Source organism: Crocuta crocuta, unplaced genomic scaffold (genome assembly GCF_008692635.1).
Source record: "Crocuta crocuta isolate KB4526 unplaced genomic scaffold, BGI_CrCroc_1.0 scaffold80, whole genome shotgun sequence".
NCBI lineage: Eukaryota > Metazoa > Chordata > Mammalia > Carnivora > Hyaenidae > Crocuta > Crocuta crocuta.
The window spans coordinates 2,242,960-2,264,629 of NW_027527559.1; the positions used below are offsets into that span (position 1 = coordinate 2,242,960).

At 44.4% G+C, this 21,670-nt stretch overlaps 1 protein-coding gene across 1 annotated transcript in view; it reads right to left on the reverse strand.

The window, feature by feature from the left end:
- The window catches only part of DYNC2H1 (dynein cytoplasmic 2 heavy chain 1), a 301,089-nt gene that overhangs the window by 112,135 nt on the left and 167,284 nt on the right, over positions 1-21,670 (reverse strand). The window contains exons 76-79 of the mRNA XM_077770023.1: positions 21,080-21,152; positions 11,714-11,874; positions 8,240-8,365; positions 5,106-5,216 (exon numbers count right to left, since the gene is read on the reverse strand). Of these exons, the coding sequence (XP_077626149.1) occupies positions 5,106-5,216; positions 8,240-8,365; positions 11,714-11,874; positions 21,080-21,152 (471 nt within the window). The remainder of the gene's footprint in view (positions 1-5,105; positions 5,217-8,239; positions 8,366-11,713; positions 11,875-21,079; positions 21,153-21,670) is intronic.

Sequence of the window (21,670 nt, forward strand, 5' to 3'; positions counted from 1 at the left end):
ATAGAAATCAAAGAAACAGTTGAACAGATCAATGACACCAAGAGTTGGTTTTTTTGAAAAAATAAACAAAATTGACAAACCTCTAGCCAGGCTTCTCAAAAAAAAAAAAAGAGAGAACACTCAAGTAGACAAAACCATGAATGAAAATGGACTGATTACAATCAAACCCTTAGAATTACGAACAATTATCAGGGAATACAATGAAAAACTATATGCCAACAAACTGGACAACTTAGAAGAAATGGACAAACTCCTAAACACACACACACTACCTAAATTCACACCGGAAGAGATAGAAAACCTGAACAGACCCATGACAAATGAGGAAATCGAATTAGTTATCAAAAATCTCCCAACAAATAAGAGCCCTGGGCCAGATGGCTTCCCTGGGGAATACTACCAGACATTTAAAACAGAATTAATACCCATTCTTCTCAAAATATTTCAAAAAACAGAAACTGANTCAAAGAAACAGCTGAACAGATCAATGACACCAAGAGTTGGTTTTTTTGAAAAAATAAACAAAATTGACAAACCTCTAGCCAGGCTTCTCAAAAAAAAAAAAANTCCACCAAGATCAAGTGGGATTCATTCCTGGGTTACAGGGCTGGTTCAATATTCACAAATCAATCAATGGGATACATCACATCAACAAAAGAAAAGATGAAAACCATAAGATCCTGTCGATAGATGCAGAAAAAGCCATTTGACAAACTACAGCATCCCTTCTTAATAAAGACTCTCGAAAAGTCGGGATAGAAGGAACTTACTTAAAGATCATAAAAGCCACCTATGAGAAGCCCTCAGCTAACATCATCCTCAACGGGGAAAAACTGAGAGCTTTCCCCCGGAGATCAGGAACACGACAGGGATGTCCACTCTCACCACTGCTGTTTAACATAGTGCTGGAAGTCCTCGCATCAGCCGTCAGACAACAAAAGGAAATCAAAGGCATCAGAAATGGCAAAGAAGAAGTCACACTTTCACTTTTTGCAGACGACATGATACTCTACGTAGAAAACCCGACAGACTCCACTAGGAGCCTGCTAGAACTGATTCAAGAATTCAGCAAAGTTGCAGGGTACAAAATCAATGTATAGAAATCGGTTGCATTTTTATACACCAACAATGAAGCAACAGAAAGACAAATCAAGAAACGGATCCCTTTCACAATTGCACAAAAAAACATAAAATACCTATTAATAAACCTAACCAAGGATATAAGAGATCTGTATGATGAAAACTATAGAAAATTTATGAAGGAAATTGAAGAAGACACAAAGAAATGGAAAAACATTCCATGCTCATGGACTGGAAGAATAAATATAGTCAAAATGTCATTACTACCCAATGCAATCTACATATCCAATGCAATCCCAATCAAAATTGCACCAGCATACTTCTCAAAACTAGAATAAACTATCCTAAAATTTGTATGGAACCACAAAAGACCCAAAATAGCCAAAGTAATACTGAAGAAGAAAACCAAAACTGGAGGCGTCACCATCCCAGACTTTAGCCTCTACTACAAAGTTGTCTTCATCAAGACAGTATGGTCTTGGAACAAAAAAAAGACACATAGACCAATGGAATAGAATTGAGAACTCAAAGCTGGACCTAAAGGTATACAGCCAACTAATCCTTGACAAAGCAGGAAAGAATATCCCCAATGGAAAAAAAGGCTCTTTAACGGATGGTGCTGGGAGAACCGGACAGCAACATGAGAAGAATGAAACTAGATCATTTGCTCACACCACACACAAAAATAAACTCAAAATGGATAAAGGACCTGAACGTGAGGCAGGAAAGCATCAAAACCTTAGAGGAGAAAGCAGGAAACAACCTCCTTGACCCCAACCACAGCAATTTCTTACTTGACACATCCCAAAAGCAAGGGAATCAAGAGCAAAAAATTAACTATTGGGACCTCATCAAGATTAAAAGCTTCTGCACACCAAAGAAAACAATCCATAAAACTAATAGGCAACTGACAGAATGGGAAAAGATAGTTGCAAATGATATATCCGATAAAAGGTTAATATCCAAAATCTGTAAGGAACTCCCCAAATTCCATACCCGAAAAACAAACAATCCAGTGAAGAAATGGGCAGAAGATATGAACAGACACTTCTGCAAAGAGGACATCCAGATGGCCAACAGACACATGAAACGATGCTCAGCATCCCTCCTCATCAGGGAAATACAAATCAAAACCACACTGAGATACCACCTCACGCCAGTCAGAGTGGCTAAAATGAGCAAATCAGAGAACTCTAGATGCTGGCGAGGATGTGGAGAAACGGGCACCCTCCTACACTGTTGGTGGGAATGTAAACTGGTACAGCCCCTCTGGAAAACAGTGTGGAGGTTCCTCAGGAAACTAACAATAGAACTCCCCTATGACCCAGCAATAGCACTGCTAGGAATTTACCCAAGGGATACAGAAATGCTGATGCATAGGAGCACATGTACCCCAATGTTCATAGCAGCACTCTCCACAATAGCTAAAACATGGAAAGAGCCTAAGTGTCCATCAACAGATGAATGGATCAAGAAGATGTGGTTTATCTATACCATGGAATACTCCATGGCAATAAGAAAGAATGAAATCTGCCATGTGTAGCAACATGGATGGACCTTGAGGGTGTTATGCTGAGTGAAATAAGTCAGGCAGAGAAGGACAGATACCATATGTTTGCACGTATAGGAGGATTAGGAGGAACTTAACGGAGGAACATGGCAGAGAAGAAGGGGGGGAAATAGTGGGGGAGAGGGAGGGAGGCAAACCATGAGAGACTCTTGAATGCTTCCAAATCTGAGGACTGATGGGGGTGGGGGAGAGAGGATCAGGGGTGATGGGCATGGAGGAGGGCACCTGTGGGGATGAGCACTGTGTGACGAATGGAAACCAACTTGACATTAAACTATTTAATAAAAAATAATAAATAAATAATTTTTAAAAAGAAGCCAACAACAGGTCAACGGGACACGTCCCACTTTAAAGATGCCTAGGCTACAAAGGAAACAATGAACACAGTGGAGAGGAAACACTATGAAATAGAAGAAAATAAGCATTTACTACACGTGTGAGAAAGAGCTCCTCCAATTCAATGAGAAACCCAATTAAAAATAGGCAGAGGACTTGAAGAGTCCTTTCTCTAAGCAAATATACAAATAGGCAACAGGTCTACAAAAGGTATTCAACGTCACCACTTCCCAAAGAAATGTGGTAAGACACCCCTCATACCCTTAGGATGGCGCGCGCGGGCGCGCGCGCGCGCGCACACACACACACACACACACACACACACACACACACNCACACACACACACACACACACACACACACACACACACACACACACGGCCGGCGTTGACACCGCTCGTAGCAACATGCAGTGGAGCACTGCGGCGCGCAGCGTCCTCAAACAAGTGGGAACGGAACGACCTCTGACCCAGCAATGGCACAAAAGCGGTGCGAACCGCTCTGGGTCCCTGCTCGGGTCCCCGCAGCATCACACACAGGCGCGCCGAGGCCGATGCCCCCGGGTCCCTGCACAGCCGGATAGCGACGACGGAGCGCGCGGGATCGCCGACCGTCACAAGGGAAGGAGGTCCCGCCGTGGGCTCGGACGGGAGGAACCCTGAGGACATTCCCACACACAGTGAGACACGCCAGGGCCCGAGGACAGACCTTCCACGGCGCTGCTTACGGGAGCTCCTCGGGACGCCGAGGGACGCCGAGGCCCGGAAGGCAGCGGGGAGAGGGACGGCCAGGTGCCTCGCGCGACGCGAGAAGAGGGAAACGGGGAGCAGGTGCAGCGGACGGTCCCCCTGCGCACGATAAAGGGGTTCCGGGCCCCGCTGCACAACAGGGCACGCGGCAACACTCCCCAACCCGGTCAACAGTGCTGAAGATGCAAACTTTACGTTATGTGTCTTTACTGATATACATACGTGAAAATGAAATAAAATTTGAAAGGAAAATTTTAATTTATTTTTATAAATATCATCTGATGCTATTATTTATGCTTATTTTACCTCACCTAAATGAAAGCGTGGGTTTTTTTTTTTTATTTTTTGTTTTTTGGTTTTTTTTGAGTACAGCTGCCACAACCAAAGTGATTTTGGGCGTGCAGCGCCGCGACCGGACGAGCAACGCATCGCCGCACTCAGCACAAGTGCGGCCTCCGCCTGCTGGCACACAACGCTATCACACCACCACTCTCTGCGTGTGTTCTGCTGACTGTACCTCTCATCCCCCAGACTCGCCATCACTGGCAGCCCGTACCTCCCGCCCCTGTCCCCTCTGGCATCGTTAGTCTGTCCTCTATAAATCTGATTCTGCTTTTTGTTTGTATATTCATTTATCACATTCCATTTATGACTGAACTCATGTATTTGTCTTTATTAGTCTGACTTATTTCACTTGGTTAGTATCTGTAGGTCCGTCCATCCATGTTGTCACAAAGAGCAAGATCTCACCCCTGTTCTGGCGAGTAATCTGCTCCTGCATACACCACATCTTCCTTGTTCACTCATCTACCAATAGGCCACGTCTATAGTTTGGCTACTATAAATAATCCCGCAATAAATACAAGAGTGGATGTTTCTTTCTGAACTAGTATTTTGTTCTCTGTGTCTAAATACCCAATAGTGGAAATACTGGATCATAGGATAATTCTATCTTTAACTTTCTGAGAAACCTCCACACTGTTCTCCAGAGCGGCTGCACCAGTTTGCATTCCCACCAGCAGCGCAAGAGGGTGCCTGTTTCTCTACATCCTCGCCAACACCTGTTGTTGCCTGAGTTGTTAACTTTAGCCACTCTGACGGTGTGAGGTGCTATCTCATTGTGGTTTTGATTCGTCTTTCCCTGATGATGAGTGATGTTGAGCATCTTTTCATGTGTTTGTTGGTCATCTGCATGTCTTCTTTGCAAAAATGTCTATCCAGGTCCTTTGCTCATTTATTATTCGAATTGTTTGTTGTACAAGAAAGTTTTATGTGTCCTGTAGGACAGACAGTGCTTTATAGAGCTGAAGGAGGTATGTGGAGGTTAGTGCACTTAGACAACTAGTGATTTAAGGTTTAAATCTTCTTACCTCGTACGTTATCTTCAAACTTGACTGTAATAAAATAGGAGTAAAGTGAGGATGAACTTCTGCAGTGAGCCACAGACGAAAGGTATCTTTAGGTTGAAGAGTATTCAATTCCTTGTTTATAAAAACAGCAACAATAAAAATTTACTTAAATATACACACTAATTTCCATTTTATAAATTTATTAGTAGTAAGTAAATTTTTCCAACTTAAATCCTTCTGTGACATTCTGATATATTACATTCTGCTGCTCGTTTGTTCCATGAGCTTGGGTTCTAGGATTTACACCAACTCTGAGCAAGGATAATACTAGTGCGCGTCTTGTGAACTGTGTACAACACTCGTAACAGTGCCTGACGCACAGCAAGTACAAGAGAAGTGTTAGCAGTAACTGACGCGCCTCAACCAGCCACCACCTTCCGAACCTCAGGTTCTCACTGCTTTGATTCAGGCTCCCTGAGAGATCTTTCATGAGAGCAGTTCCTTTACTGGCAACGTTTGTCGTATCCTATTTACTGTCTATTATAGAAAGTCAAAACCTCACCATTCAAATTCCCCTGCCTGCGCAGGATGCTACAGTCACCTACTCAAACTTTTATGTCTGGTCCTTTTGAATTTTATTCTTTCTACCTTTTCTGCTCTTTGGAACCTGCCAAATTCTTACTCATCTGTCAATTTAAGTCCATGTCTTAGGGGGATATTTTCTCCAACTCTTCACCACCACAGTCCCAGGCACATTAATCACTCAAGGCATTTTGTAAATTCTCTTCTGTAGTAATCACTATGCTACAATATAGTTATTAACATGGCCTGTCTCTTCTAAACCAAGTTCCTTCCTATGGAGCAGCTATGAATTTTGTATGCAACTAGCACCTAAGGCAACTGCGGGTTTTTTTCTGTACTAAACAAGTGCTCGTAGAATAAATGAATGAATGAAGGGATGACAAAAGACTTGCTGAGAGTTCTAAAAGAGTGAAGTCTAAAAATTAATAAGTAAAATCTATCTGATACTAACATTCACTATTTTAATTCAAAATACTATGTTACGGTGTCCACAAACACACACACACGAACTGCCATAAAAACATTGTGCTTCCTTAAAAGTGTTAAATTGTAAAATGTATCTATATTTACTAATAATTTAAAACGGTAACATTTATTCGAAATTTTGGTTTGGGTTAGCACATTTTTCAAAAAGGTAAAAAACACACATTTGTGATAGAGTTGGGTTGAAAATAAATTTGCAAATTTATACCCAAACAATTTATCCAAACTCCCCAAAAGGAAATAAAAAAAAAAAATTTAAGTTTTAAACTTTTCTAATATAATCTACCCTATATACTTCAAAAAGTTCTAATTAAGACTTGCTTTCAGGGACACCTGGGTGGCTCAGTTGGTTGAGCATCCAACTTCAGCTCAGGTCATCATCTCTGGTTCCTGAGTTCGAGCCCTGTGTCAGGCTCTGTGGTGACAGCTCAGAGTCTGCTTTGAATTCTCTCTCTGTCCCTCCCCTGTTCAACCTCATTCAAAATAAATAAATAAATGTTATTTTTTTAAAAACTGGGGTGCCTTGGGTGGCTCAGTCAGTTAACTGTATGACTTTGGCTCAGGTCATGATCTTAGACTTTGGCTCAGGTCATGATCTCATGATTCATGAGTTTGAGCTTTGTGCTGACAGCTCAGAGCCTGGTGCCTGTTTGGGTTCTGTCTCCCTCTCTGCCTCTCCCCTACTCATGCTCACTCTCTCTCAAAACACGAATAAGCATTAAAAAAAAAATTTAAGAAGGATCTGCATCCAAGTAAGCACTGTAATTGTGTGTCACACAAATAAATAGCTACCAATCTATTATTTGGAAGAGAAAGCAGAATTTAAGCATTTACAGGTCTTGTTCACATGTTTTAAAACATATGTGATTTATTAGACATAAATTTTATATGTTTTACACATTTGTGGCTTTCTCAGAAAACTGTACTAACAATAGGATTACTTGAATATTTATATATACCTCAGTTCCCAAATCTGTGTCTTGTTTTGATTTTATGAACCACCATCGTCCATCAATTAACTCACAGAGAGTCATGAACTCATTCAGAGATGTGATTACCTATGTTGTGAAAGGTGCTACAGTGGCCATTTATTGAGACCACACAATTTTTCAACACTTTACAATTAGATAAGGGCCTCCGTCAATCCATTCTATTCTGAATAATACTTCCACCAGATCAATTAAACTAATTAAGTGACTGTCCTTCCGAAGTTCTGCTTTGAGTATGTCTTCTTTCTTTCCTAGAAAAAAATTCCAAATTCTTCTGCTTGGTTCTCAGAGTATTCTATGACTCAGCCCCAGTTGGCCATGCCTGGCCCTCCCAGCACATTCAAGGTCATCTTTACTGTTTGTAGTAAGCACATGTGTCTCCACCACGAGGTCTCTATTTGTGCTCCTGGAATTAACCAGGATACCTCTCCTTCCTCTCCTTCCTCCCTTCCTTCTCTTTTTCTTCCTTTCTTTCCTTCTCTCTACTCCTACACTTAGCTAAATCATGTACAGCTTTCAAGCAGCATCTTGTCTTAAGAGTCATCTCTAACTATCTGAGAGCATAATCATCTTTCTAAGTAGGAGACTTAGGTCAGGGTTTGCATTTAAACCCTGGCCAGCGATCTGATCTGGCTGGAGGCTACTTGTGTTCTGGGGCTGAGTTCAGGGAAATGACTGCTTCGGTTCACATCCCAGCTTCCCAGGGAAGTCCCGCAGTGCCCCGACTCCTCCACATCCTCTCCCCTCTCACAGACGCAGCAGGACAAGGGCATCAAGAGGAGGCGATTATTTTAGCAGGCCTTCTAGGATCCTTTAAAGCATTTCCCTATTTTACTTCTGAAAAAATCCTCTAAGCCTCCCTTCAATTCTGAGTAATAATTTCTTGGTTTCCCTTAAATGCTTTCAAAATACAAACTTTTGTATACTTCCTAATAAAAAGATCCCTGCCTTCATTTGTACAAACGTACATATTACTTAACAGATTTTAAATGATTTCTCATCAAATGCTAATTTAAAACAACAAATAATACATGATAACCCCTGGAGATCACTGAATCAGCTGCATGCAGTACTATTTACACCACGTTCATCTGAACGTACCTTTTCCAGAACTGGCAGCCAAGACACCACGAGATGTAAGTTCTTCAAGCACAGCCAGTCCCCACTGCGGGCACACTCCTTTAACAACTGAATTGCTAAGTCAGCTTGACCCTGACCCATAGCAACCTGCGAAAACAAAACACGAAACTGCTGTAATCAACACCCACTCCAGAGCCTAACATGTGGGGACCGCTGACAGACCACCAATGACTGTTATTCTCTGCCTACGAGGACTGAAGGTGGGCCCCCCGCCCCGAGACTAGCTGTGCACACAGTCCAGTGGGGACCTTGACCTGTGACGGAGTCGAGCATCCGCTGCCCCCTCCCTCCTTCTAGCAAGGCCTCGCTGGGCTAGCAGGCCCTGAGAGTGGACGGCCTGCGCCTCCCAGCGGCCATTCTGCTGGAGAGGAATTAGGAATGCCTTGCTTAGGTCCTTTACTTGGGTTCTCAGGAAAAATAAATAAACAAACAAGAGTAAAAATTTAAAAGTACAATACAAAACATAGATCTGATAACATAGAACACAAGAGATTCCAATTATCCTGCTACACATAATGAACTCACTCAGTCATTTTGATGAGGGTTCTAAATTTTCAATATTTGTTTATTTATTTGAAAGAGAGAACAAGCAAAGGGAGAGACAGAGAGAATCCCAAGCTCCATCTCATGAACTGTTGACATCATGACCATGGCCTGAGCAGAAACCAAGAGTTGGATGTTTAACTGACTGAGCCCCCAGGCCTCGAGGGTTCTAAATTTTTAATACGAAATATCATTCTCTTGCCATTTCCAACAGTTGTCCGGTTTTTGTCCTTCATTAACAAAACATTTCTAATTCTTTTCTGTTTATTAAAAATAGATTATTAAAGGTTTGCAAGTTATAGAACAGTATAAAAAATCATGCAGAGTCTTATTTAGGTTCCTCATTTCCGCATTTCCTGCAATTCTTACCCCCTCAAACATAAACTTTAAAAAAATAACTATTTTTTTTATAACTGTAGTCTTGAATTCTCTGAGGGGTTAAACATTAATACTACCACCTCCCTGCAAGTCACCCCCAGTTTTTCCAGCCCTGCACCTATTTGGCTCTCCAGCTACTGGTGTGCGTGTTTACTGCTGTCACTTCCCAGGCCTTCGTCACCCAGCAACCCCTAACCTGCCNGAGGGATGGAGAACCCTGAGGGCACCGGAAGTCTGTGCCAGTCCGCCCAACCCCACAGCCCGCGCGGACGGAGCCCGCTGACGCGGCGGGACGGGGCCTCACAGAACGCGAAGGCCGGCGCACACGAGGTGCGGGCTCCTGCGCCCCGGACTCGGGACGCGGGGCTCCCGGGTGCCGGACGCTTGGACAGGCGCCTACTTGGGTCCAAGATTCTGACGAGCTTTTGTCAAGAATCCTAAATGGCCACGTGCCACCTACCAAGGAGTCTAAACTCGTCCCCCGGTACACGGGAGCAGCGGTGTGGCGGACATGCATAACTCACCAACAGACTTGCACTGGGACACCCGGCTTGCACTTTTTAGTGGGTGGGTACACGGTCAAAACTTTCAAGAGTACGGTTATAGATTACTGCAAATGAAAGTCCCTTCTTTCTTCATAATGAATACAAGATAGCATTTCATTGCTTTTTAGTTGACTTTTATAAGTATTGACTTTGGTTTTCAATTAGCCTACAAAGTTTCTGAGAGAGGGAGCCATATCTCATTCAGTGCACACTAAAGTGTGCAATAACACAGCTAATAAATACTCACGTATTGATTTTTTTTTCAACTTTCAAAGTCTAACCCAGAACAAAGCAAACAGGAGGGTGAAACAAGTAGTACCTGAACTGTTCTGACACACTCATTAGTCTGCCCTTAAAATGGAAAAAAACAAAAACCAAAAAAAAAAACCCCACAAAAGACAAAAAGAAGAAAGAAAATAAACCCAATTTACTGGACAGAAATTATAGATAAAAATAGACAACTCAGGGGTACCTGGGTGGCTTAGTCGGTGAAGCGTCTGACTTCAGCTCAGGTCATGATCCCACTGCTCATGAGTTCAAGCCCCGTGTGGGGCTCTGTGCTGACAGCTTGAAGCCTGGAGCTGCTTCAGATTCTGTGTCTCCCTCTCTCTCTCTGACCCTCCCCTGCTCCTACTCTGTCTCTGTCTCTTTCTCTGTCTCTCAAAAATAAACATTAACAAAAATTAAAAAATTGACAACTCAGAATTTTCCACAAAACCTCAATTATGTGAAAAAAATCTTAGACTCATAAAAACCTCAGAAAAATATTTACTATAAAAATATTTAAATATTTTGTAAAAACCACATCAGGAATGTGTCGAGAAGATGGTTAGCCACTCATCCCCTCAAAAACCTACACCACAGCTTCTTAAACTAAAAATTAACTTAGCATATATATTTGGCACAGCAACAAAACTTTAAAATAACAGAACTATATCCATATTTAAAGGCTTTCCTATATTCCAACAATTTCAGAAGTTCAGGACACAAAACTTTAGATGTTTAAACAGTCAAACCTACCGCGGCTGCAAACAGCTATCCTTCCGGTCAAACCACTGGTGAGGGTAGAGTGCGTGGCCGCGGCCTTGCTCCCCACACGACTGGCAGGGCTGAGGACCCCCTGTTACCACAGTGGGTGCAGGGTGGAGCCCTGGCCCCTGCCCCAGGCCCAGCCCTTGCCCTCTGGCTGCCTTGTGTCTGGGTCCGCACAACATTCCTACTTCTCCGTTTTTGGTCACTGTCAAGTGTTTGCTTTTTAATCATTATAGTTTTCCCAATAAAGCAGTTTATTTATTCCGTTGTCAAAAACTGATGGTAAATTAATACATCTCAGACTTGCATGCAGACTGAATCTGAACAAACTAGGCCCCTAGATTTACCTCAAGAAAATGAGCTATATTACACGTTACACTCAACAATTTCTGTAGTTCAGGTTTTGCAGGTAAATATTGCTGTGATTCACTGTAAAAGCATCCAAATAAAATTTAAAAATTATTCTCAAAAGATTAGCAAATATATTAGCTTCCTATTACTGCTACAACCAGTTACCACAATCTAGTGCCTTAAAGCCAGGCACATGTATTATCAGATCTCTGATCTAACACTAGCGATCTGGCTGTCATATAAAGCTAGTAACACAAGGCTGGGCTCTTCCCGGAGGCTCTGGGACAGAATCCGCCTCGAGCTTTCCCAGAGTCTGGAAGCTTCCCCCACCTCCTCCTCGCAGCCCTCGCTGCACGTTCACAGCCAGCACCAGCCGTGCCCCAGGGCTCGGCCTCTGCTGCCTCCGCTGCCTGCACCCTGACCAGGCCCCACCTGCCCTTCCACCAGGACACACTGAGATGCACGGCAGAGCTGCTTCTGGGGAGGTTCTGGGCACCAGGACGTGGGCACCGTGGGGGCACTGCCACCACGAACACCCGTCTCACCAAGGGGAGCACGCGGCGGAAGAGCCCCGGCTGGGGCTTACCTGGTGGTAGCACTCTGCGCCGCGCTCCACACCGGCGAGCTCCTCAAGTTCCTGAGAAGGATCGGCCCCCGGGGAAATAATGATCAAGATGGGTTCAATCTCCAGTGTCTCTTTGTAGAGACGTTTGAGATTTAGAGGGAGCGGAGACAGCTCTTTCAGTCCTGGAAGACACAAATTACAGACATGAAAACTTTGTAGCAACGTGATTCAGACAAAAGCCTCCTAAAACTAATTACTTAATGTAATACAGAGAAGAGCCAGGTGACATAATCCTGTAGAGTTTTCTCACTGCAAAATCGTTCACTCAGGAGCAATAACTAACATTTATCAGATGCTGCAGGCGCTGGACATTTTTCTCAGTGCTCTACGCCTGCACTGTCAGTGACTCACCGCACCACCACCAGGCAGGCACCCTGACTGCCTCACCCAGCAGAGGAAGAAACACACCATTAGTATTGTGGCCTCAATATGTAACTTTCTGCCTACAAGGAAAGACTGAACCCAACCACCCATCTCTATCACTTTTCATTCATTTCTATGATAACTGGGTGCCTGCTCTGTGCTGTGCACAGGGAATCAGATTTCCATGTGACCTAGTGACTGATTTCACTGTCCTGATACAGGACCGTTATGTCTTACATCCTCGCATCATGAGAAGAATAAAGTGGTATAGAGTGAAAAGAATATTAGTTTGGAAACAGAATATGTAAGCTCTCAGTTTAGCCAATGACCTTGTACAAGTCACTAAAATATCCTGCGGCCCCAGTGTCCTCGATTGTAAAAAAGGCATAGAACAATCCATAGGCCATTTGGGAGCAAAACAAGCTATGATAATAAAAAAGATTCCACATATTCCTCACCTGGTTTATGCTAGGCACTGTGCCAGATATTTATTTTACATATAAGAAAACCAATAACCAAAGAAACTGAATTTGTCAAAAGCCACCTGGCTGCTGCAGACTGTATTCAACACAATTCGCCTTGCTGCTTCCCACTCTGAGCTCTTCATAGACTCAAGTCCTGTGCTGACAAGAAATTGTACTTTAGCTATTGTTTAAATCTTCTTTACTAAAATATAAATGTTTCCACGATTAATATATTTAATAAAAACCAAGCTAAATAAGACCCACTTCAATTAACAATCAAAACATACTTCTTTGAACTGAGCTTAAAAGAAAAAGACTAGACGCAAGAGTTGAAAACCAGGATCAGCAGGACTAACAGAACTAGAGGCAAGGGGGGCTTCTTGCGTCCTCGGAAGTAGAAATAACAGACAATACTGCACCCTAGAAATTCTAAAATCACTGGAAAAGGACACTCCTAAAGCCTTCTGTACCTAGCTTGGTACTTTCTGTACCAAGAGCTGTAAAATATAAACACAGGGACACCTGAGTGGCTTAGTCGGTTGAGTGTCTGACTGGCTCAGGTCATGATCTCGTGGTTCATAGGTTCAAGTCTCACGTCAGGCTCTGTGTTTTCGTGCAGAGCCTGCTTCGGATCCTCTTTCTGCCCTTCCCATGCTTGCATTCTCTCTATCAAGAGTACATAAACATTAGAAACTTTAAATATATATATATATACACACACACAGTGTGTATACATATATACATACGTGTATACAGTGCGTGTGTATATATATGTCTACAGTGTGTATACACATTCAAAGCCATCAAGATGGGCCAAAAAAGGTCCTTCTAGATACCCACACTGTAAAGACACACTTCACACCTGACCCATACCCTCAACTCCTCACAACAGGAAAGAATGTTAAGAATTATCAAGAGCAGAAATAGTCCTCATCTCCAGGGAATGTGCCCCAACAGCTTCTCAAAGTGAACTGCTTCTGGAGCATACTGTATGAATTTTACTTTAAACTAAGTTGATGTTGCTAACAATCATCCTGGTTTAAGATCTAATCAAAAAGAATTTCTATGGACTTGCGACAGTTTAACTAGAAATGTTTTCATTCACTCAAAAGATTTATTACTAAACTCAATAAACATTCTAGGCCAAATAAACATACTGCCCCATATTATAAAATATAACATGAGTCTTAAAAATTTACCTGGTCTTCCACCGCAGCAATTTCTTACTTGACACATCCCCAAAAGCAAAAGAATCAAGAGCAAAAATAAACTGTTGGGACCTCATCAAGNGCTTGACACTAAACTATTTGTAAAAAGAAAAATGTGCCTGGTCAGTAATTTCAATTACAATAGTTTAAGAAATAAGTCAGGATGTGAGTACAGGTACAGTCCAGAAGCAGGTACAGAAGCTTTCCTCGTAGCTGCTGATATTAGTGAAAAGACGAGGAAACACACAGAGGAGACTGACAGCCATACAAGAAGGCTGAAGTACAGAAATGGTGACTTAAGAGGTAATTTCCTGAAAAGTAGATTACTGGACAACGTGGTCCACAGTGTTATAGATACACACTTAACATGCCTGAACAGAATAGAAAGATCTGCATGAACAAGGACTAGTAACAAGTTCCTATTTTTTATTCTCCATCTTTTCATGAAGCTCTACTTACATGTATTATGTGATAAAAATGTCAGAACACATATAATATTTTCCTATAAAGTAACTACTGACTGAAACATGTTTTTATTTGGAAATTATATGCCAATACAAACTGACAATAGTTAAAATACAGGGGGTGCCTGGGTGGCTCAGGTGGTTCAGTGTCCAACTTCAGCTCAGGTCATGATCTTGCAGCTGCTGAGTTTGAGCCCTGTGGTGGGCTCGATGCTCTCAGTGCAGAGCCTGGAGCCTCCTTCAGATCCTCTGCCCACCCCCCTCTGCCCCTCCCTCTCTCCTCCGTCAAAAATATATTTAAAATTTTTAAAAATTAAGTACAGATCACCATATCATTTCTTAAATTCACAAATATAGACCATAAACTCCATGAGGACAGGGCTCAGGTCTTTCTAGTCACCATTTTATATGCATACTCTCACATAAATTCAAATATTCCCTCTAAAATTAAAATTACACAGAAGATAAATATATGTTAACCCATTTCATACAGTATTTCACACTACTGGAACATTTTGGATTAGAGGAAAAAATCATGAAAAACATACCATTTTATAGTACAAGTCATGTTCCTTGTAATTTCTTATCACTATTCTGCCCACACAACTCCACTATAATAACCCTACTGCATTTTAACTGAACGAGCCTATATATAATCATTAGTTTTATTAACCCAAGTAACTCTGACTCATTACATCATCAGAACTGTTAGTGTGAATCATCCGGAACTAGTCAATGGAACTGACGAGTCAAAGATGTGCACTGCACTGGGAATTACCACAGTCCAGAACTACTTCAAAATCGCTGGGATGGTGGAGCGCCTGGCGGTTTAGTCAGTTAAGTGTCTGACTCCTGACTCAGGCTATGATGCCAGGGTTGTGGGATGGAGTCCTAGGTCGCCTTCTGCACTGACAGCGCAGAGCCTGCTTATAATTCTCTCTCTCCCTCTGCCCTTTCTCCGTTTTTTCTAAATGGAAGATTTTTCTAAACATTTTTTCTAAACGTTTTTTCTAAAATGAAGACTTTTTTTTAAATTGCTGGAATCTTAAATTTTGACCCATTCATCTTTAAAATGTACCATTTCTTTTAAAAGGAATAAAAGAACAAGATAAAAGAACAAAAATACGTCAAAGAAATAACTTAAGCCTTTATTACATTTTATTTTACACAGCTAAAATAAATATAAATATAATAAAACAATAAATATATNAAATAAAAAAGATAATTAGTAGTTTAAAAAGGAAAGAATAGCAATCCTATACTTTTTGGATACCTGAGTAAACAAGCGACAAATTACCATCAAACTATGACAGGAGGGAAGTGTAACGGACTCGTTCTTGCTCCCTCATCTCGTCCCCCCGAAAAGGAGACTGACAGGCTTCCGGTGTACAAAACTCCGCTTCCTTATTAGAGAGAAGGGAAGACTCATAAAATGTACCGCAGAGGTCAATAAAAAGAAAGAAAGAAAACTGACAGCCGCTATGTGACAAACAGTCCACGTCGTGCGGCCGGCGAACTGCAAGCAGAGCGTTTCAACATTCCGGTCCCGCGGTTGCGCGGACACTACCCCAGGCACCGCGGACGGGCGCGCTGCAGCCATAACGTTGGGTGTGGAGTTCAAACGGCGTTAACCTCGACTCCCCAGGGGGCCGGTGACTCCCCAGGACCCCCGACAGCCTAGGTCAAGGACGCAGCAGAGAGAGAGGGGCGGGCAGGATGAGGCGGAGGCGAGGGCAGAGACAGAGGCCGGGGAAGAGCGGCTGTGNGCAACCCGGTGCGCAGGCAACGGCAAGTGAATACGCACGTCCTTCTGTCCTGTGCTTTCCTCTCACACACGGACCTCACGAGCCAGACGGAGCCAGGAGGCAACGGCCCGTGGGTGGGACGCAGGCACNGGCGGGGGGCTCTGAGGCCCCGCGGCCCTTCCCAGGGAGGGCCCTCCCGCGGCCCCCGCGGCCCCCGGGAACGCGCCTCCTAACCGCCTCACCGCGCGGCACAAACCCCTCAGGGCGGCTGCGCAGAGTCGGAGTCCGTGAGAACGACTCGGGGCAGAGCGTGCGCGGGCCCCCTGCTCCTTCCCCGCGGCGGTGTGCGTCGGTGTGCGGCGGTGTGCGTCGGGCTGGTGCGGGAGCGCCTGGAGGGCTCCAGTGGTGCGGCCGAGTTTCAGGGACCGTTCTGCTGCCTTGAAACTGACAGCACTTACAAACACAACTGTTTAAGTTACTATTTTTTAAAGTTTATAGATTATAAAAAGGATTGCTGAAACTTAAAATCTTTCCCTATGATGCTTGAAAAATTATACTTGAAATGAAATCTTTAGAATTTGATTAAAAAGAGATAAGTGCTTGTCATTCTCTAGCAATTTTTATTTTTACAACTGTTCATACAATAAAAACTTCAATTTTATATGAAAACTGTCTTAATAAAACCATTTGAGCAAATACAAAATCATCCACCCATATACTACTTTATAACTTTTGCTTAAGAATAAGCAGAATATGGTTGTAGAAGTAGATTAAATTTACAAAGCATCTGAATACGTGAACATCGTGAGGTTCCTAGTTAAAGCTGTTAAGCCCTAAATATCATTTAACCTGGAGGTGAGATGGCACCGCCACCAAGTGTCCCAGAGAGCTGGCAGCAGGTCACTGCAAAGTCAGCAGGAGAGACCGGGGGTGATGGGGCACAGACACTGGGGGAGGGAGGAAAGAATGGACTCCTACGAACTGCTCTGGCAAGTGTCTCATTTTAAACTCACAAGGAGTTAGAGAAACAGCACATATATAGATCAGCGAGAAATACATCAGTGTTGAGCCCCACACAGAGAATGACAATAGACTTATGCATTGGTACTGATCAGATGCCCTGGAGACCTCATCCGAATGACACAGCGGAGCCATCCATGAAAAAAGACACACAAAAAACGATTCAATACTTCCATCCAATACCTGGTGCTCATCACAACAGGTGACGTGTGCAAGTGCTGAATCACTATATTGTACTCCTCAAACCAATATAACACCATCTATAAACTATACCGGAACTTCAAAAAATAACATTTTTTCTTAAAAAGGTATTAAAGAGTAACAATCTTTACCACTGGAGAACTTAGAACGATTATTCAGGTCATGGGAAGATAATCCCCGTATTAAATAAAGTCTCCAAAACAGGATTTAGGGGCACCTGGGTGGCTCAGGTGGTTATGTGTACGACTTCGGCTCAGGTCATGATCTCACGGCTCGTGGGTTCGAGTCCCGCGTCGGGCTCTGTGCTGACAGCTCAGAGCCTGGAGCTGCTTCGGATTCTGTGCCTCCCTCTCTCTCTGACCCTCCCTTGCTCATGCTGTCTCTATCTGTCTCTCAAAAATAAATAAAACATTTAAGAAATTTAAACAAAACAAAAACAGGATTTAAAAAAAAAAAAGGGAAGTAACCAAGCGAACAGATGGTGCAAAGATCCTGAGACTACTTTGTCCACTCACGTACAGAGGCAATTAAGAACAATGTAAGAGGAGATCAGAGAAGCAGAGTCCTGTAGGTTTACGTAAGAAAGCTGGATTTTATTCTAAGTGTTTTGAGAAGATTCTGGAGACTTTCTGCAAAAAGAGATAATCTGGTTTGAACGTTTTAAGGATTCCATAGCTTTATGAAAAGAACGGACTGGAAAGGAAGCAAGAGCTACAGTAGGGAGACCAATTAAGAAGGGAGCCACTGATTGAACAAACATTTAGAGCCCCTGTGCTCCAAAAGGAGAAACAACCACAAAATCAATCTGTGCCCTCACATGGCTCATATTCTACTCGGAGAGCAATTAACGAACAAATGAATAAAAGCATGTCGGGTGGTACTAACAGTTACAGAAGAAAACAACGGAGGTAAACGAGTGCAGATATGGGATTTTACACACAACCCTCAAGGTAACCTTTCCTGGAAAAATGCCATTTGAGCAGAGAAGTGGGGGAGAGAATGGGGGAGGGGAGAGCTCCCGTGGAAGAAGGAACAGCAAGTGCAAAGGTCCTGAGGTTGCAGGAACACACGGGGGCTCCAGAAGACAGGACAGCGGCTGTCGCTGGGAAGGGCCCGGACGAGGGCAGGAGACATCGAAAGGGCTCGGGAGGGGGGCTGGAGCGACCACCGGGGACGCCTGCGACCGACTGCCGGTCCCGCTCCGGCTGCCGTGCTGGGGGGACACGCGGAGTCGGGCGCGGAGCCCCGGGCAGCAGCAACCCTGCTCGGGGGGGCGGCGGTGGAGGTGTGAGAAGTGCCCGGACCCTGCGCGGGTTCTGACAGCCCGCACGCGGGTGGTAGCAAGGACACCCAGTGCGCTAACTCGAAGCGGACCGCAGAGGCGAGGCCGGAAGAACGCGCGGGCAGACGGCGCGTGGCAAGAACACAGGGAAACGACGGGGGGGGCGCTACCGAGCGGGCGCCGGTGTGGACGCGTCACCGCCGGCACCGGGCCTGCGGACTGTGCCGCACTTCGCCCCGTGGAAACCTCACCAGCGCCGGGGAGGAGTGCGGAACNGGGCCTCACAGTGTGCGCAGTCGCGCACGCGCCGGAGGAGGCAGTCGCGGGGTGCAGACCGCTGGCGCCCTCTCATCCCCGAGAAGAGGCTCGAAGCCATCGTTGCAGGGCCTCCAGTGTGACCCTGGGTGGCGGCAGGGTCACTGCGGAGGCGGTCCCTCCCGCGGGCGGGGCTCCAGCACACGGGTGTCCTCACGTGAAGTACAGCCCAGGGAGGGCCGCCCACGGGGAGCAGGGGCAAACGGCGTCACGGACACGCTCGCGTGGGACCTGCTGCNCACAACACAGCTGCGCTACCTGACCACCCAGCCCGGACACACGGGCATGCCTTCCCGTGCGCGCCTACCGTTGGAGACGGAGTGTGCCCTCTACTAGCGTGTGACCGTGTCTCCTCGGAGTCTCACACATACACACACACACACACACACAGCCACTCTCCGTACTGCCACTGCCTGGCCGTTACCGCCGCCCCTGTGAGCGTGCACAGCGTCGGTCCTCGCAGGGACAACAGGACAGTCGCCCACACAGGAACTTGCCAGCAACAAACACGCAAAACCCAGTGTATCGTCTCCAGCTCCCAAGGACAAGTTCTAACCCAAACACGTCCCTAAGTCACGGTAGGCTCGTGGGACTGGAACACACTCAACTTAGAGTACAGGTGTCAGACACGATTCAAATGTTGGGGACACACGGAGAGCTTCTAGCCACAAGCCGGCACACTCATTACCTAGGCCTCTCTCTCCCCTCGCGCCTGCGTCAGGATGAAGACTCCTCTTCTCCGAGGGAACTCCTTTCACTAGAATACTTTCCCTAACAGTTTCTCCAAATTTTCCTGAGCAAATCAAAATACAGATAGTTTACCTGCAAATGAGCCATACATTTTAATCCTTTCAGATAAGACTGTACCAAAGATTGAAATAATGGATTGCACAGTTTGTGATCTGAAAGACACACGAACTCTTCATTTTTTAAAGCGGAAGTAACTCATTTTGAAGGCTTTCCCCCAATCCAAGACTACAGTCATTTACTTGTTTTACTGTCTAAATCTTACATTTGATTCCCCACTTTAAAGCTCTCATCTAGAACAAATGTATAAATGTCTAAAGGACTTTCAGAAGAAAAAAGTTTCCTAAATTTCAAACACCGTAACTAAACACAGGTGTCCACTATACACCACACTTAATACCTTAAGGACGTGAAATCCAACATGCATTTTTCTTTAATCCAGTGGAGGCGGCCAGACAAGCAGGACCAAGGAAAAGACCTCATATCCTCATATCCTGCACTAAGGCCACCACAAAATAACCCGTAAATGCCGGGAGCCGCACCGGCCTCTCTGGATGGCAGTCACAGCAAGGAAATGGCAGTGTTTACACAGCTTCTGCCATGAGAAACGAAGACTAGTATCTCCTTCTGTTACTACTGGCTCATGTTGGAAATGAGCCTGCTGGTATTGACCAGGCCTCACGATATTCCATATCAAACCCATATTCTGAACACAGTTACCTCATAGGAAAAGCATATTCCTGCCTTTACAAAAGAGATTTTAGGTAAGAGCTCTGTGGATCATTGTCAAAAGGTTCTTCCTATGGGCCTTGCAGATCCAAGACTTAGATAATAAAGGGGGTTAAGAACACAAGAGTTATTACTATTGAGCCTGGTCCCATAACAGAAGAGCCTAATTTATAGTTAAGGTACAGACAAGTACCGAACATAACTTACTACTTGGTGATGTATGGCAGCCCCTTCCTCAGGGCCTACATTCCACAGACACCCTCCCTCACACTGGCAGCTGGGATGAGGATAGACAAGAGTAATTAAAACACAAACCCAGATGCAGAGACTGATACATATAGAGCCCCCTTGGTAGTTTCCACAAACTAACCAATTCAGAATCATTCATCCTCTTGAGAGCCAGACAGAATGACTCCTAGCTTATCTATATACAATGTAACCTATATGTTATCCTGTCTTTCACTAAGAGCATCCTGTTATTTCCTTGGTTGTAAATTCACCATGACTGGGATAATTCTGCAATTGATATCACAAAAGACCTCTCATTGTAAGAAATTCCTTTTCTCTGACCTCATATGGTTGTTGAACCTTTAAATAAAGACACCAAAACCGACAGGACAGAGATGCCTGCCTGGTGATCAGAAAGAATCTCGGGGCTCTCTCACTCTCTCTCGCCGACACCGTCCATCCTTCAGGGACCCCTGGACCTGTCGGAGCCGGCGCGGCCTCCGACACGTAAAAGAACAAATCAGGCCGCTCAGCGCCACATGGCAGCAGAGCCGCACTTACCCAGGGCTCTGCACGCAAACTGCACCATGGCACTCTGCAGTCGGTCCGGCCGGAGCGCCTGCACCACGAGAACCTGCAACGACAGTGTGGGGTGGGTTTACCTGACAGAGTCCACACAGCAGCATCGAACAATAATGTTCATTACAGAGACAAATATTTACCAACCTATGTCAACTCCCATCGATGTTCCACAATATTTACTTACACAAACTGTCACAGTAGGTGTATACTAAGACACTTTTTAATAGTGAAAATATTACTAAAATCCATTTATTTCCTCACATTGATCAAAGGTCAACATGAGTGTATCACTGTCACAGGGCCAGCTATGTCCCCAGTGTCCAGTGAGCAGCCACGTGGCAGCTGTCAATGAGGGCATAAAGGTCCAGCACTTCTGATGATCGTACAGCAGAGGCCCAGAAATCTTGTCGAGAATTCTCAAATCACTACTTTTATACTCAATCATGTATTTATCCAGATATTTAAGTTTTCAGGTCAAGTGTTCCCTGGTATTCTTTCCTTTTACGTCGAGCAGCACTTGGTAAAGGGGCACCAACCAAGGAGATACAGAGCGGACACAGTGCCGGCAGC